This window comes from Sturnira hondurensis, unplaced genomic scaffold (genome assembly GCF_014824575.4).
Source record: "Sturnira hondurensis isolate 20B ecotype Veracruz unplaced genomic scaffold, ASM1482457v3 Scaffold0025376, whole genome shotgun sequence".
Taxonomy (NCBI): Eukaryota; Metazoa; Chordata; class Mammalia; order Chiroptera; family Phyllostomidae; genus Sturnira; species Sturnira hondurensis.
The window spans coordinates 248,226-265,930 of record NW_028098007.1 but is presented as its reverse complement, the minus strand read 5'-3'; the positions used below and the strand labels follow the sequence as shown (position 1 = coordinate 265,930).

Sequence of the window (17,705 nt, the reverse complement as noted above, 5' to 3'; positions counted from 1 at the left end):
ACTACATAATCACTCTTAAATAAAGACTATAAACTGAAGTGTAATCCAAACAATAGCAACCCTGCCCTTTCCCACTGTGAAGTTCAATAGATACTTTGAACTTACCATGCTAGTAGAAAATTGCATTTTCCATTTATTGTCAACAAGATACAAAACTACATGTACACTATCCTGCTAATATAGGTGATATGTATTTTTCAAAGAGTTTATATATTTTTAGAGAGAGGGGAAGGGAAGGAGAAAGAGAGGGAGAGAAACATCAATGTGAGACAGCAACATCATATGAGCCCTGTTTGGGGACCAAACCCACAACCCAGGCATGTGCCCAGCCTGGGAATTCAACCAGTGGGTGGCCTTTTGCTTTGCAGAATGATGCCCAATTGAGCCACACTAATGAGGGCTATACGTGATGTATTTTAAGACTAGAAAGGATAGCACCCAAGTACTTACACTAGGATGGTTGTATGATGCATGTTTTGCATCTTTGTTAGGAAAGGAAAATCATTCAGATCCACACACCCACATATACTTTGTTCAAGATGAAATTTATTTTCTTCCCCGACCTTTCTTCTGTAATTCTTATCAATTCTTAATAGCTCCACATCTATCCACCACCCACATCAGAAGTCTGGGAGCCACCCTGGTTTCCCAGCTCACCTTTGGTGTGTAGGAAGTCAAGGGCAGCAGCAACATCTCGTACCACTCGGCTGGCTTCTCGCTCATTGAAGTGCTTCCGCTTCTGAATGTGGGCCAGGATGGAGCCTGGGGAGCAGAGGGGACACAGGAGCATGCCTATTCAGGCTCTGCTAAGTACAACTTCTCAGAGGCCAATTTTCCACAAGTTTGGAGTGGGAACATAGGCTTATTCGTTACTGAATGTCCAGCACCAAGTGTGGTTCCTGGCCCAGAGGAGGTACCAGCACAAAGCTGTACTGAGCAGAACTGAACTGCTATCTTCTGTACCTGGCTATGATGAGTATAGAACAACTATTTAAGTGACCAAAAGACAGAAATGCCAATTGGCTTCTGGAATCAAAAAGAACTAAAAGTGAATCGATCTGGGGTTGGGGGGCCTCTGTCTAGAAACTTTTCCTCCCTTGCATCTGATCTCAGATCCACACAAGAAATGCCTACAAACAAAAATGACACATCTTCACCAAACTGGATAGTAAAGGTCTAGAACAAGAGAAAAAAACTGCTCCTCCTTGAACTTTCTCTATTATTATTATTATTATTTTGTTGGCAACTTCTTTGAGAAGTCTCTGGGATTCATGATGAATGATCATTGCCCCAGGCCATAATCAGAAGTCCAAACATATACTCAACAGTAAGTATCTCCTTGCAATTTCTCAAAAACCAAGTAAATTTTGTTGGCTAACAACTATTGAGAAGTTACTGTGTGCCAAGCACTGTGTAATACACTTTCAATAGATTATCTAGACTAGCTTCATTGCAATTTTACGAAATGTACAAATACATTTTATAGATGGGGAACCCAGAGCCTAGAATGATTAAGCAACTTGCTCAAGATTGCATACCAGTAAGTGGTGGAATCAGGACTTAAGCCCAGTAAGGCTGGCCTCAGAACCTGCGCAGACCTTCCCGCAGGAGGATCTGTGGCCGGGACGCTGGGGGATGGGCTGCCCTGGGCCAAACACACTCTCTTCACCTACTGGGTCTGACCTTAGTAGAGCTGTATTCTGAGTGATATGGTTTCAGCTGCATCTAGCATTTCAAACACATAACTCACAGCTTCAGTGTTGCTGGGCGGGGCAGGGCAGGCACAGGCATGAACATATGGCTTGGCTCTATGTGATCTATGCTCACTACCGGAAGCCTGTATTTCTGGACTGAAGGTGTCATCCCTGTGACCTACAAATGGTACATGTTCACTTTGTTACCTCTGGTTTTGGGCATGCACAGGAGATGAAAGATCTTTCACTTGCCAGATTAAACAATCAAGGGATCCCAACATGCTAGGAAACATTTCGAGAAGACCAGCTCTCGGTTAGGTCTCAGGTTTGCTTTACAGTAGTCTCTTGTTTCCAAATTTGTTAAAAAGGAAGGTGGAATGCAACATTCTATGTACAGCTAGCCCCCACCATGCCCAATTGTTTTAATAATATTAACCACTGACAATTATTGGACCCTTATTGCCTACCAGGTACTGAGCTAAACATTTCACATGAATTCCATCGTTTACCTTAACAGCATCCCGAGGAGGTGGGTGCTCTCGTTATTCCCATTTTACAGATGAGAGAATATGTTCGGAAAGGATAAGTGACTTGCCCAAGGTCACACAGCTAGCAAGTGATGGAGCTAGACTTAAACTTAGCCGTGCTGGTTTCTAAAGCACTGTCTCTTAACCACAAGCCTCTCCGTGTAGCCCTCCTCTCAGCTCCAGACACCCTCCCTAATGTTCACCTTGCAAATGCGTCCTGGGGCTTGGTGAGTGACGGGGAGGACAAGGGCTTCTCTATCTCCTGCTCTTTTTCAGAAAAGCAACGTCAACACACATCCCAGTGATATTGTGCGTGGGTGATGGCAGTAGTGGTGATGGCCAGAAATGGCAACTTTCTCTGGGAAGGACGGCACATTCTCAGGCTTCTCTCTATCCTGGGTCTGTGTCCTAAACAATAGGACCTTCCTCTCCCCTGGTGAGCCTTTCTGGACTTCACAGTGTATGGAAGAGCTTCCACCCACAATTAATTCAGTTAAATAGAGAACATGTCAAAACCTGGATTGATAAATTGGCGACTACATGTATCTATACATGAGCCCTATTACAATGAGGAGGCATCTACAAAATGCCCACACAGGTGACATTCTAAGCTCTGCAAAATGCTAATTATCATCCTTCCCTCCGGCCTCCCTTCTCCCAAATCAAGGGCAGTTTTAAGTCCTTCATCCTTTTTATTAGCTTGACTCGTTTTAGACGTCTCTGGGATTCATGATGAATGATCACTACCTTGCGTCTTAATCAGAAGTCCAAACACATACTCAACAGTTAAGTACCTCCTTGTAATTTCTCAAAGACCAAGTAAAACCTTGTGTCATCTTCAAAGAACTCAATCAGCTCCAAAATGTTCCTTAAATAGGGAAAAATAGGAAGAAAAGCAAAAAAAAAAAAAGGAGAAATGGTATTATATATTAAAACCCATTTACAAATATACAATGAAAAAATATACAACAGCCTGTAACAGGGCAGAAATCAACTTGAAATCAGAATGCTTATTAAAGACCCATGTTTGAGAAGTAGCCAATGGTGTTAGCAAGATTCAGGTCACCTTATCTTTCCATAATGTTTAGTCTCTGGTGTTTTCGCCAAGTCTGTGCTGTCAAACCCCAACCCTAAAACCCACTAGGTAGAGTTATAAAAAAGTCCCGGTCACATTAAACTGAATAAAATCTGCAGCCGACTGGAAGCAATTGCGGCTAATAACGCTGAATAGTAGGTGTGTGTCCTGGAGGCAAGCAGCAAATAATTACTTGCCCTCCCTCTTGCCCATAAATCACGGGGCAGTATTTACATTGCCTGGAGAAAATGGAAACATCTGTCAAATAGACTTGGGGCCTAACGTGGGCACCGCTAGACCCTAACTGCTAAGCGCTGCTTAATGAAACGGCCGTGTTCCCGGCCACCATAGCACTTGTGGCCTTCCCCGGTGAGCACTCTCTGTCTGCCTGAGCATTACCGTGCTCTGCCAACAAGGTCGTCTTGTAACTCAGTAGGGAAGCCACCAGCCTGGATATTGGAGGTGTTGGGGGCTTTTTTTCTTTTAAAGAACGAAATAAACCAAGTAGAGTCTCTAATGCTGAACTCAGAAGCTGCAGGCTGAAAATAAAAATCTGTCCCTCATAAAAAAATGCTGACCACTTTGGGAGACACCAGGCTTTTACTAGTGTGAAGGCGTCCAAATAAGATGGCCAAAATGGCCTAATTTGAAAGAAGATTGTAGAGGCAGTGCCTGGAGTTAAATCAACAGCAGCCCCCATCCTCCAAGCTTAATGACAAAGCCATCAATACCGGGCCACTGGCTCCCTGCTGACCCTGCCAGGGAACGAAAGAGAGGGGGAAGCGGAGTCTTAGAGGTGACCCTGATTTAAGGCCACAGTGGGAGAGCTACTCATTTGGAGCTGGTGGTGAGCAGACTAAGACGGGGCTAGAGAGCACCTTGGCCCAGGTATCAACCACAGAGGGTAAGGCCAGGCCTCAGGAACCCTCGGTGGGAGCTGCACGTATGTGACTATCCTAGAAACAGAAGACAGCGGCATGTACTCCTGACAGTTCTCATCACCCTCATCTATAGTCAAAGCGGGTTCCTAAAGGTTTCCACCAGGCAACACTCAGCCTAGTTTCAACAGGCACTTGAAAGACATAAAACCCCATTTGTGTACCAGGCACTCACTCAGGTTTCTCACTCTTCTAATCTACCTGAATTGCCGATATTTATAGTGTATCAGCTTAAACAGGAGATGGCTGCTGTTATTTCTCCTTTTTTTTAAAGCATTGAAAGATGGAAAGAGTTACAATCAGTTGTGGAGGAAGGAGTGAGAATTGGGGGCAGGAGATGGCAGTAACCTCCTTTTTTGCAGCCATGTGTCCCCCCCAGAGAAGGAGCAAGTGACCCAACACTATACTCACTCATTTCCTTGACACTGATAGAGCGTCTCCACCTCTCGAAATACCCTACTCCGACTATGCCCAGCTTGTTTCTCGATGATCTGTGGGAAGAATAACATCTGTCAAATACACCCACCTGACTTCAAAACACCCCTCCGTAGGAAACCTATGGCAGAACGAAATACCAAATTTGGCCCAAATCAGTTTTAAGCACGTGTCTGGAGTAGGTCTTGGTGACACAGGCATTGTGGCTCTGTCAGCAAAGCAGCAGTCTGGTCAGAGGGCTTCCCAGCCTGGCTGGGCCTGTTCGACTCTGGCCAAGCACAACACTGTGGATGCCTCTGAGGGCAGTTCCAAGCTGCCTAGGGGAGACTGAGGCAGCAGCAAGACAAAGAGCTCTCTCTACCCAGCTCTTACTCCAAGGGCCTCTCTTTCTGCCCTTTGGGTAAGAATTTACAAGCTCTACTGAGGGATCTCCTAGTGCTGGAGGAAGAGCAAGGGGCATGAAGGGCACTGTGGACAGGAACCAGCTCTGGGGCCCAGCTCAGATGCCACCTCTGCAGTTCTGAGAATTTACTCTTTGGCAGGCACTGCATTAGGTCATTTAAGTACATAATCTCTTAACCCTCACAACACAATCCCCAAAGATAGGAAGAGGCAAAGCATTGTGCCCACAGCTCTGATAGGTACCAGGGCAGGAATTCAAGCCCAGAGCTGCCTCTGAAGCCCTTGCTATCCTGAACCTGTGTTTATTTTATACCGCTTCTCTCAGAGAACCTACAGGTCTGTCTCTCCTGTGACACAGTGGGTTTCTCCTATGATACAGTGTGGTGCTAACCCTACTTGGAGATGCTTGGCAAGTACCAACTAAAGGAATGGGTGAGCCAGCAGATGAGCAGGTGGTTTACACAGGGGCTGGCTGGCTGACTCGGAACGTCTCTACGGACCCATCCAGAGCTCCAACTGAGTCAGGTAGAGTCTGTGGGTAAGTGTTCTGTGGAGCTGGCTCTGCATTACAGCCCCATGGAACGAATGGGCAGCAGATGATGACATCCAGTTCCTTCATCCCATGAATGCTGGGTAGAGTACCTCAAACTTCTCCAATATGTTGCAGCACAAACATTCATGACTAATGTAATTTTCTAAATAAGTCTATGTCTGTTAGTACACCTCTGGACCCATTTTCTGCACAAAGAGGTGCAGTGCTGGGGCACAGAAGCTAGGCAATTTATTCATTCACCAAACACTTCAGGTCAAAGTCAGGAAGGACTTTCTAGCAGGCAAGCTATCCGGCAATGGCATAATTTTCTCTGAGGAGGTAATGGGGGAGTGGAACATGGTCCAACTATTTGAGGAGTTGCAGAGGAAATTCAGGACTAGGTTATCTTGAAATTCCATTCCTACCCTGAGACTCTAGCATTTATCAGCTGGATGCTGGTAGGGAAAGCCCAAAGAAGACTGAGTATTGTGGAGCCACGCTGGGAGAAGCAGCCCATCTCTAGGGAACTTTCAAAGAGCAGGAGAAACATGAGACACAGCAGAACTGCTAAACCCAAGAATTGCCAAGCCTGGGTCCATCTTTGCCCAAAGACACCAGGGAACATGGAGAAAGGGCCTGGTTTTCCTCTTGTGATCCAACTTTGAAGAAATAGGTCTATCATCCATAAATGTAGTCAGACCTTTGAAAGTCAATGGACATTTGTAGTTTTTACCATGTTTAGGGCATACTTAAAAAAATTACTTGTAATTTATACTGACTGGTCTCCAAAAAGGAAATGAAGTAGTGCTTTTGTTACCATATACAGCAATACTCCAGGCAAAAAGGACCGTGGCTTAGCAGAAGTGTTCTACTTTACAAACCCACAGCTGGGACTATGGCCAGTTAGTTAAAAAAAACAAAACACCACCTCTTTCAGCGGTCAGTTTGGCTGAGTTTGCCCATATGAGGCAGTGATTGGATCTGGTGGCTCAGGTTGATGATTTGAAGTAAGTTTGAATTGCCCCCTTGGGTGTAATAAGACCTTGTTTCTAGATCAGTGGTTCTCAAACTTTGGTGGGTAAGAGAATCACTTGGAAACTTGGTGAAAATAGATAGGCCCTGGGGTAGAGACCACACGTGGAGAACCACTGCTCTAGATCCACCCCTTCCTCCATGGGAAGTGGGTAAGTGGGAGCACTGAGGGGAGAAGTAAGCTACTCCAAGGTCACATAGCTAGAAGCCACCTCTCCTAGAAGCCTCGCAGCTGAGAGCTCTGCCCTCATTATCATGATACGTCACTTTAAAGCATTTTTAATGTGCAAAATCTTTCTACTAATACCAGTTTATTTTTATTTTCATCTTCATAACCAATCCATGAGACAGGAAGGGCAAGCATTATTATCTACACTTTAGAGATCTGGGAACTGAGGTTCAAGGAAGTTCAGTGACTTCCCCAAAGTCAAATAGCAGTTCGTGAAAACAGAAATTCAGGTAGATTATCTAATTCCAAATCTGTCCGTCTACTCCCTGAAGCTAATTTCATTTGCCAGTTTAAGAAGCAGCTTACTCTGAGCTAGGTGCTGCTCTAAAGCACTTCACACATGTTAACTTATTTAATTCTCACAGCAATACCATGTAGGTTCTGTGATTACATCCATTTTACAGATGAGGAAACTGATAGACAAAAGATTAAGTAACATTCCTAATGTTACACAGCAAGCAGAGAAATCAACATTTGAATCCAGCAGATACAGCTTTGGAACCTGGATTCTTACTGAGCCACCGTATTGGGGAATACGACATTTATTTGGTCTAGGAAGGACTGTTGGTAAAGTAAAGCCTGGCACCCAGATGAGATACTCACTTTGACAGCATATTCTTTGCCATTCTGCAGGTTCACAGCACCTTGAACTTTGGCATAGGCTCCCTCTCCAAGCAATTCAGAGGTCAGCCTGTACGTATCTGGAGATGAAATGGACGAGGGGAATAACAAGATGAGTTACCCTCTGCAAGTTAGGACGGGAAGAAGAGCTTCTGCCACTCAGCTTCCTTGGCCTGACAAGGCACATGATGGCTCCACAGCAAAGGGACGAGGATGACCATAAGCTCTCCCACCGTCTCAGAACTCAGCTTCTCAACAACCAGGCCACACCGAAGGCATGCTGTTCCTCATTTTAGAAGTGAGGTCAGTGGGAGGGTTTCAATTTGACACACCTACTTCCTGAGCACCTACTATGTGTCAGATAGCATATTAGACTCATAATAGGAATAGAGGAAGGAATAAAATATAGTCCCTGCCCTTTGGGGAGAGGCAGATGTGTACACAAGTGACACCAGAGTAAACCAGACAGTGGGAAATACCATCATAGAGAGACAAGACAGTAAAAATGGGCCAGAGAAGGAAAAGGTTATATGTATCTGTTGAGGGAATCTGGGGGATCCCTATAGGAGGGGTACAATTTGAATGGACATCATGCATCCATTTACTCATTTGCTGAGTGCCTATGTGCCCAGCTCTGCGCTAGGCATTGGTGACACAAAGAGGAATAAAGCACTGTTTTATTTTATACCACACACAAAGAAACTCATTGGATATTTCTGAGAAGTTTCCAGGAGCCACCCATAGGAAACAGGAGACAGACATAACTGTAGACGGATGCCACGAGGTTTTTAGGGTCCTGAGTCAGAGTGGTTGTAACAGAGTGATAGGCCTGGGTTGAAAGAACTTTCAGGTGACCTGCGCAAGCTCACAAATAGCACAAGCTCACCAAGCCCCTTTGAAAGGCAGCCACAGCTCCCCCACAGCCTCTGCTGAGCTGACCTCCTTCTCCCATGACCTCCATTCCTCAGCTTTCCCCGCTGAGGCAGCTGAGCACTTACACCCACAGACTGAGCAGAATACTTTTTAACCATGAAATTAGATTTTATCACTCTGAGTCATGAGGAGCCCTATAATTGCACAAGCCACCCCTGAATAACAGGAAATACTCTTATCATTGCTCTTCATTGAAAGAGTAAGACCTGTTGATTTGGAAGCTATTTTAAAAACCTTGGGACTTTTGTCCATGCCTTCTCTCCTTATCCCCTCCAACCCATCCATATACACACATCAACTGTGTGAGTTAAAGACAAACAAACAGACAAAACCCCACACTACGTACGTTCTTGGTTTCATTACGGTTTGGTCTTGGCAGCTGTTTAAGAATACACACTGTTGCATTGCTGTGTTCTCTGCGTTATTTACAATGGCCAAGATATAGAAGCAGCCTAAGTGCTCATCAGTAGATGAGTGGATAAAAAAGCTGTGGTACATCTACACAACGGAATACTACTCAGCTGTGAAAAATAAGGAAACCCTACGCTTTGCAATAGCATGGATGGACCTGGAGAGTATTATGCTAAGTGAAATAAGCCAGTCAGAGAAAGTCAAATATTGTATGATTTCACTAATATGTAGAACTTTGTGAACAAAATGAAAAAACAAAATAGAAAGAGACTCATAGATACAGAAAACAGAATGATAGCTGTCAGAGGGAAGAGGGTTAGGGGGCTGGGTTAAAAAGGTGAAGTGATTAAGCAAAAAAACCCCCAACGATCCAAACCTTCACAGACACAGACAACAGTGTGGTGATTATCAGAGGGATTCCAGGGTGGGTGGAGGTAGAAGAGGGTAAAGGGGAATAACTGGTAACAGAAAGAGATTTCATTTTGGATGTGAACACACAATACGGCATACAGATAATATATAATAGAATTGTACAGTTGAAATCTATACAATTTTATTAACTAATGTCACCCGAATAAATTCAATAAATTTTTAAAAAAGAAACAAAAGAATACATATTTTTGTTTGTAAGTATTTTAAATAACACGCTTTACTCGCAATGGGCACTTTAGCATTAGCCTTTGACACACGTCAGAATGGGTTGGTGGTTGGAAGTACAATATTCCTCACGTGTATAAAGGGCTTGTGACTAGAACTGCTCTACAAAACAGTTAATTCATTAGTGTATCTGCAATGTTGGAAAGAGGGACCATGAGGGGAAGCTTTCAAGTTTCACAAAAGAAACAAAGTAGATGGAGGGGCAGGTCACGCCTAGGAGTGCTACTGATCCTTTCAGTCCTTGGCAGAAGTGACCAGTGACCCACTTCACCCCATCACATGCCCGGTGAGGACAGGACTGGCACCGCGCCTGGTGCCGCACACCATGCTCAAAACGTTTGATGACAAACGCTGTGTCCCCTGAACGCAGTGTTCACTCTTAAAACAGTGTCGAACTCATCCAGCACAAGTAGCTGCAATCTCTTGGAGTCAAGTTCTCTGCGTACAGAGGACTGCAGTTTCATTTGCTGCCCTGGCCCTCTCTTCCTCTCACATGCTTGTTCTACGTCTCGGCAGCCCTTCCAGGAATAGCCAAAGGAAAGATCACATCTGAAAGGGGCTGGAACACACCGGACCATCTCACTCTGTGTACAGCTCTGACCAACTGGGGCTTTTCCCATCTCTGCTCTCTCTGTCACTCCTTTGTGCAGACACTTGCATCCCTATCACACACATAACCATGAGGTGACTCTATGATGACACAGATCCCATGCTCTAGACCCTGAGGCTTCAGGTGGCTCCTCCCATGATTGGAGAGCCACAGGCCTGATCGAAGAGAGTAGAGTCACCAACCTTCAAACTTTCCAGGCAAAAAGTCAGCGGCCCGGGCCTTCCGTTTCTTCTTCTTCCTCGTGTCCCCTTCTGCAATAGGAAGGGGGTCACTGCTGCCCATCTCTGGGAGGAAAGAGGAGATGGAAGGGAGATATCACTGTACTGATCAAGCTGTAAGTTTACCCAGAAGGAAAAAAAGGGGTGTGGGGAGACCCAGGAGCTTTACACTGATGGTTTTTAAACATCTGTGAGGACTATTGATTTGTTTTGACCCAGGGGGCAAAACAAACGGCAAAAGCATCATAGGAGATCATTAACCACGGAAGAAACTCAGACAGACAGGCTAGATTAAAAAAGGACAGCAGAAGCCTGCTTTCACCATGTTCATTAGCACATGGATTTAGATCTGCCACCAACCAAACTACAGTCCCCAAACAGAACAATGAATCCATAAGCAGAATCCCACCTGTAACATCCTTCAGCTTCAGCCCGAGAAAGACAGGAAGGAGGGTGAGGTTGGGCGGGGTCCATGCAAATGAAATCATGGTTAGTAACAGTCATGTGCGGTTGGGCACAGGGACTCAAAAGGCCTTCAGTGGAGACTGCCTCGGGGAAGGTGCAATAGAGCAGGGGATGGGCTTGAGGGTTAGATTACTTCCTGTCTAAGGGCACAGACAGTGCCTTTGGAGCCACAGCATACTCTTCCCTCCTCTGTTTCTTATTTGAGAGGATGCAGGTAGGGTTTATTTAGGAGTCTGCGGTTGATAGGTCTACACCAGGCTTCTGGATGCGGTCATTCATCACAAAAGCATTATTTTCTCTCATGGGCAAGCCGCTGGTACCCCTTGTTAAAGGGAAGATTTGGGAGGCAGATATTCGAATCCTGGACAGGTTGGGCAGGAAAAAGTAGGGACAGAATAAGAATAAGCAGGAGATTGAGAAGGGGAAAGAGAAAAGGAGGAATAAGGAGCCAGTACCAATCACTGCACTGTTTCTATGACACTCTAGTAGGGCCTTCCCCTGGTAAAGATAAATTACTTATAGAACATGTCATGCCCCTGATCCAGAGTGGAGCCTTAATACTCTTTGCCTGCAGTTAGAAATAATAAGATTTCTCTGAAGTTTCTGGGTCTAAATCCCCACCAGGGTGATTAAACCTTTACATCCTTCTAAAATAGAGGCACTGAAGTGCTGATGGGGCATGCAGTGTGAAAGACTTGTAGACCAACCTTCCATAAACACAGGCTCTGGGTTGTTGGATTTTTTTTTTTCTGAGAGATTTTGAAATGGAAGCTGGCTCTTTGCCCACTGAGGGAAAAGGCCCACTCTCTTCTCAGAGGACCCCAGCTGAACACGATCAGAGAAATGGCAAGTCTGCTCAGGAAGATTGATTAGAGTCGATGCAACGGCTTCTCTGCTGTTCTCGGGAGCAAGCACACGACAGCCATTAAGAGAAAGCGCACAGAATGATGGCCCTTTTCAACATCACAATCCAGAAAGCATGGTTAGGCAGCCAAGTGTCTGACAGCTCAATTTGGGTGCATTCTTCCTTCCATTTTTAGGATCTAATGACAGCAGATTTTCAATTATACTTTACAGGACAGATAAACACATGGACGAAAGGAATCCACAGAGAATCTCAAAATATTACTCCAGCCAACAGCTTCAAGCACAAGATATACCTTGTGCAACACGCTATGAATTCAAAAAATTAAAAGAAAATATCAGCACCCCAGTATCCACCCTCTCCAAGGTATATTAAAAGAGAAAAAGCTGCTCAGCAGTGAGAAACGCTACAGCAATAAAACACAGGGTCACTCATTTTCAGGAGCTTGGGGGCACCGACCACTGGACAGCAGGCTGAGGAGGGACCATTGTCCCTTTGGCTCTGCCTCTGTGTGCAATTCAGTGTCAACCCTTGTCCCCATCTATTTTCTTGCCAGCACTGCAAGCCAAGTGCAGAGTGGACAGATTTTGGATTCACTTCTCTTTCCACACTCTGATGGAAGGTCTAAGGGACAAGAAAAACAGCCAACCGGCAGGCAGTGCAGGAGCAGCAAGAGGGCTGGCGGCTTTATAATTCACAGGGGATGCTCAGAAATACTTACAACTCTAGCTAGAAAACCCGGTTAGCCACAATTTATACTTGGTTTTTACCACAATAGGGCTGACAGAGCCTCTTGTGGAAGCAGCATACCTCTGAGCACTGCTGCACACTCAGTATTAGATTTTATGGTTTCACACACAAAAAGACAGAGTACCTGGTCTATTCTGCATGGATTTCATTGGAAGAGGGTACGCCAGAAGGGACAAGTGGTTAAGACTTTCCTTGGAAACAGAACTTGTTGAAGAAGGGTTGTTTTTGAAACTAGGAAGAAAAAAATGCAAGAAGACAGTAAAGTGAAAAAACATGCCTAACTTCCCTATTTACACTGAGGGAGGGGGAAGGGAGAGATGCCATAATCTTACCAAAGGGTTGACAGTTTCTTCTCTGGAGCCTGTCCACACAGTCTATTTTATCACAGAGAGTTCACTTGCAGGGACTGTGGGGCCTTAATTTATTATTCATGCAATCATTTGATAAGAGTCTTTAGAAGGCGAGGTTCCATAATCGAGCGGGTCTTTGGCTCACCTTCTTCCCTTGGCCTAAGAAGTCTTCTCAGCCATTGAAACCATCTCAAACGTCTCCTTCCCTCCGAGTTAAGATTTGTGCAAACACTGGTAGGCACCATGCGAATAGATGCTATCAGTGCACAGAACTAGAGGTCAGGGCTCCATCCTCTGCTCCCAAACACCCTGCTGGAAACTGAATCAGAGCACTGACTTTTGTGGCCTTGAGATCTCCCCAGCGTTCCTAAAGACCACAAGTGTCACCTGTTTTTCTGTGTACCTCCTATCAGTCAGACATAAATTAGCCATCAGAAAACATGCACCGAAGTGAAAATGGTATAAAATGATGCACATAGGAGGTGTTAGGTACAGTGCGTGTCACCCAGGCCCTTTAAGTACTGAGTGCTATACATACTGAAAGAAATTTGGGTACATCTTTGCCCTGGAGACAACAGAGTAAAGCTTCTCAGTTTTATGAATTCCCTGATAAGTTTCCTCTCAGAAAGAACACTGTGACCCAAACGGTTTTTAACTTTCTAGGAAGAAGCCTGGTCCATGCTACAGGATTGGGCAATACGTCTATTACTTCAGAGAAGGAAGCGGGTACTTCTTTTCTGTTTTCAGGCTGAACCTAGGCGATGTGGAGGCTCCCAGCACTTCCATTGCCTGCCCCCCTTGCCTCTGTCTTGGGCAGGGTTCCAGGCCCCCCTCTTGTGTATTGGTGGAGGTCGAGCTGGAAAGGAAGCACACTGCTGATAGGGAAGGCACATGGGCTTGGCATCAGGAGACCAAACTGAGAGTCCTGGTGCAGACAGTATCAGGCATAGCGCCAAGACCAAATTATTTTATGTCTTAGAGGTCTGTTTTCTCATCTACAGAATGGTTTGAAAATAATACCCACCTTTTTCAGCAATCTTGTGAAGACTCAATGATATACTTACTATAAATATGCTTCAAAAAAACATACCAAAACAAACCAAAACATGTGTATGCACACACAACAGATAAGAAAAACTATATAGAAATATACAGCTCTGGTTGGGTAGTTGAGCTGGTTAGAGCATTGTCCCAATACGCCAAGGCTGTGGGTTTGATCCCTGGTCAGGGAGTATGCAAGAATTGACCAATGAATGCATAAATAGGTGGAACAACAGATCAATGTTTCTCTCTCTCTCTCAAAATCAATCAACCAATTAAAAATGTTTAGTTAAAAAAACACACAAATATATTAATACTACTCTAATTTGAAAGAGTGCCTACTATGTGCCAGGCATTTATAGACATCTCTAATTCTTACAATGATCCTAAAAAGTAAATATTTCACCATATTTCAAGTGAGAAAACTGAGGCTCAGAAGCTGAATTATCTACCAAATGCCGAACATCTAGTTAGTGGTTTCAAACTCCATGCTGCCTTCCGAGGCCAGGCCATTTCTAATCCGTAGTAGTTTTCCCTGCATGCTGGGGTGATTTTTATTTTCTTCCTCATATTTTTTCAATATTCTCCAAATTGTACAATAAAATGTAGTACTTCTTACACTTGTACTGTCATGTTTTATTTTCCAATAAAATACATAATAATTTTTCTCCAATGCACATTGGAATTTAGAATCTGATTATACATTTTTAAAAATCATCTCTAGATTGAAATTCAACCTTTGATGAAAGAAAAATGTTTCAGGAATATCAGTGCCTTGAAGATATTTTTTATAATCCTGAAAACAAAATATTCTATTTTTTAAAAAAGATTTTATTATTTATTTATTTATCTTTAGAGGGGAAGGAGAGAGGGAGAGAAACATCAATGTATGGTTGCCTTTCGTGCATCCCCTGCTGAGAACTGGCCTGCAGGGAATTAGCCTGCAACCCAGGCATGTGCTCTGACTGGGAATCAAACCGTGATCCTCTGGTTCTCAGGCTTGTGCTCAATCCACTGAGCTACACCAGCCAGGGCCCAAAATATTCTATTTTAATTTTTGTCTTTTTAAATGCTATTTTTAAAAAGGAAAACTGTAAAAACAAAAAAATGCATTGAACAGTCAAATCTGAGAGACACCAGTTTAAATCCTGGCTGTCTGCATGAGCTTCGGCAAGCTGCTTAGCTTCACTGAGTATCAGCGTCTTCATATACAAAATGAGGTCACGGTAAGGCCTGGGCTGCTTGTATCATAAGGCTGTTGTATTAAAAAAGAACCTAGAAGTGAAAGCACTCCTGACTTATTCATTATGCACATGCTATATTTACTGAACACCCAACTGTCCAGTACTAGACAGTGAGTATACAAGAGAAGATATTGTTTATGTCCTTATGGAACTAAAATCCACTGACATGTAAAACAATTTCAATACAGTGGGACAAGTACTGTGCCAGGGGAGTACCAGGTGCTGTGGAGCAGGAGAGAGTCATTAACTCAGTCTGGTAACTATAGGAAAGGACAGCTAAGCTGGAACCTGAAGGATGAGTGGGAACTGGCCAGGGTGGAGGCCAGGGAGAGGCAGAGAAAGAGCATGTGCTAGGTGAGGCAGAATGGCCAGTTAGTGCCCCTGTAGATTGTTCAGGCTTGCTGGAGCAGAGAATATGTGGGGGAGTGATGGCAAATCAGCCGAAGGGGTGAGCAGAGGCAGAGCATATGCAGTCTCACCATCAGGGTATGATCATAATCATCATCAATCGTAATACATGTTTCTAGTCCTACGCCTAAATTGACCTTGATTTCCTCCATTAAAATAAGAGTAGGAATGTATGTTTTCCTTTCTTGTAAAATCTGTTGGTCAATAAGTGTTAGTTGTACTGTTCGTGTAGTAGCTGTTAAAGATGCAGATACAACAACCAACCCGCTCCTGCAAGGGGAGAGGGCCCAGAGAACTCACAGAGCAGACGAGGAGTCTCCCCAGCAGGACTCTGAAGGCAAGAGGTATTCACGACACGCACGTGCTGATGTCCCCTCACTGCTAACTCCAAAGTCCATCTTCTGAAAGAACTGTGTCATTTCTCCAGGGAGTCTTATGAGCTACAGTGCTCCAAAGCCACCAGCTCTGTTCTCCATATTTTGGTAGAGCCGACAGAGAACCAACCAGCTCCTACATCAGCCTGTGGTGTCAGACGATCACTGTCCCACTGTGTGGGCTAAGAACGGACTTTGTGGGCTAACGGTTTGGCCATGTCAGTTCACGTTCCTCTTCCAACCACTCTAGAGTTCTTTTTAAGGTCTATGACTTGCTCCTCTTCCCACTCTCTAAGACTTCTTCCCCTCAGTCACAGGAGCAAGAGCAGGTAAGAGCAAGCTAGTGAGTACGACGATCAATTCAGCTCTTTACTCCTTCATCACCTGACTGAAGGCCCCCAAACAAATGGAAACTGAGAAGATGAAAGGAAACAGAGGCAATGAAAGGAAAGGGGATGGACGCTCTTAAGGAACAGGCCCAGACTAAGAGATGTGAGGCAGAGGAGGAGGTCTCAGGAGGCATCGGGGGAGACTGAGCCCACATTTACTTCTCTGAAGCCATGTACCAGCAGTCAAAGTGAACACTACTACTACAAGCAGTAATAGTATGCACATGCTTATAGGCACTTACCATATGCTAGGCAATGTTCTAAGCACTTTACAAATACCACAATTTACATGTGCTAACTCACATAATCTTCCCAACTCTATGAGGTAAGTATCATTTTCACATTTCATGAATGAAGAAACTGAGGGACAAAGGGATTAAGTAATTTGCCCATGGTCACATAGCTAGTGAGTGGCGGAGCTAAGACTTAAATCTACATAGTCTGGCTCAGAACTGCAACTTTAAACTATTACACTGCATTTAAACATTAATACTGACAGCAGAAGCGGGCAGCCAGTCTGAGTTAGCCAGACACCAACGAGAATGCTTTTAGTTAGAAACCTTAACACAGAGATTCCCTAGTGATGTGCCGTGAGCGAGAGATTGATCCTCTCGTCAGGGTGAATAATATCATTTTCTGTGTGCTGTGATGTCAAGAAGGTTGGTCAGCTCTGCACTAGCTTACATACGTGCAAGGGCATTATGCTACTTTATTATTATTATATTAATCTGACACCTAATCCATCAGAAATTTCTTCTTGTTCTAAGATAGCTTTGTATTTTGTGTTTTGGAATAGAATGTAGGACAGCTACAAACCAGTCCAACCACATTATTTCATGGCAGTTCTTGTATCAGGTACAAGGATATATTCTTTTTCTGCCAGACCTATTAGCTGGCCGATTTGGTTTCTGATGATGTCATTACTAAGTAGGGGACAAGGTCAAGGAAAGGGTACTTTCAAACAGAAGCTAGTCAAATTTAATGCACAATGGGTGAGAGGAGCTACCTGTGAAATCAGCTCACTCAAAGGACAGTCTGTAAGTGTGGTTTCAGGGGCCAAGGCATTCCGCGGGTTTCCCCAAGAGCCCTGTGTGTAGTAAGGCTGGGTAGCATTATGCAGATCGCAGGTCTCACTCAACCACAGTAAAAGAAATCTGAGGCCCACTAAGGTGCAGCGGGGCGGTGATTCACAACAGGCCTCAAACGGAGCAGGGGTAGTAAGATTCTCAGAGGCAAAAGGTCTAGATTCAGGCCCATCTTCTTCCCCTGCTCTGATTCTGGGATCACAAGCAGCCTTCAGAGCTGTCAATGCATCTCCTGGTGGGAGGAATGACAAGAGAAAGGGCGAGAGGGGCAAAGAAAGTACGTGTTTAAAAAATAGCATGCTGAAAAACAGAATTACTGTATGGTCTAGCAATCCTACTTCTGGGTATTTATCCAGAGAAAATGAAAACACTAACTTGAACAGGCATGTGCACCCCCATGTTCAGTGCAATACTCACATT

At 44.4% G+C, this 17,705-nt stretch overlaps 1 protein-coding gene across 5 annotated transcripts in view; it reads right to left on the bottom strand.

Moving 5' to 3' along the window:
• The window catches only part of MOB3C (MOB kinase activator 3C), a 57,589-nt gene that overhangs the window by 17,161 nt on the left and 22,723 nt on the right, over positions 1–17,705 (bottom strand). For all 5 annotated transcript variants that reach the window (XM_037039546.1, XM_037039547.1, XM_037039549.1 and 2 more), the window contains exons 3-7: positions 10,279–10,380; positions 7,468–7,565; positions 4,646–4,725; positions 3,016–3,089; positions 658–762 (exon numbers count right to left, since the gene is read on the bottom strand). In XM_037039546.1, the coding sequence (XP_036895441.1) occupies positions 658–762; positions 3,016–3,089; positions 4,646–4,725; positions 7,468–7,565; positions 10,279–10,380 (459 nt within the window). The remainder of the gene's footprint in view (positions 1–657; positions 763–3,015; positions 3,090–4,645; positions 4,726–7,467; positions 7,566–10,278; positions 10,381–17,705) is intronic.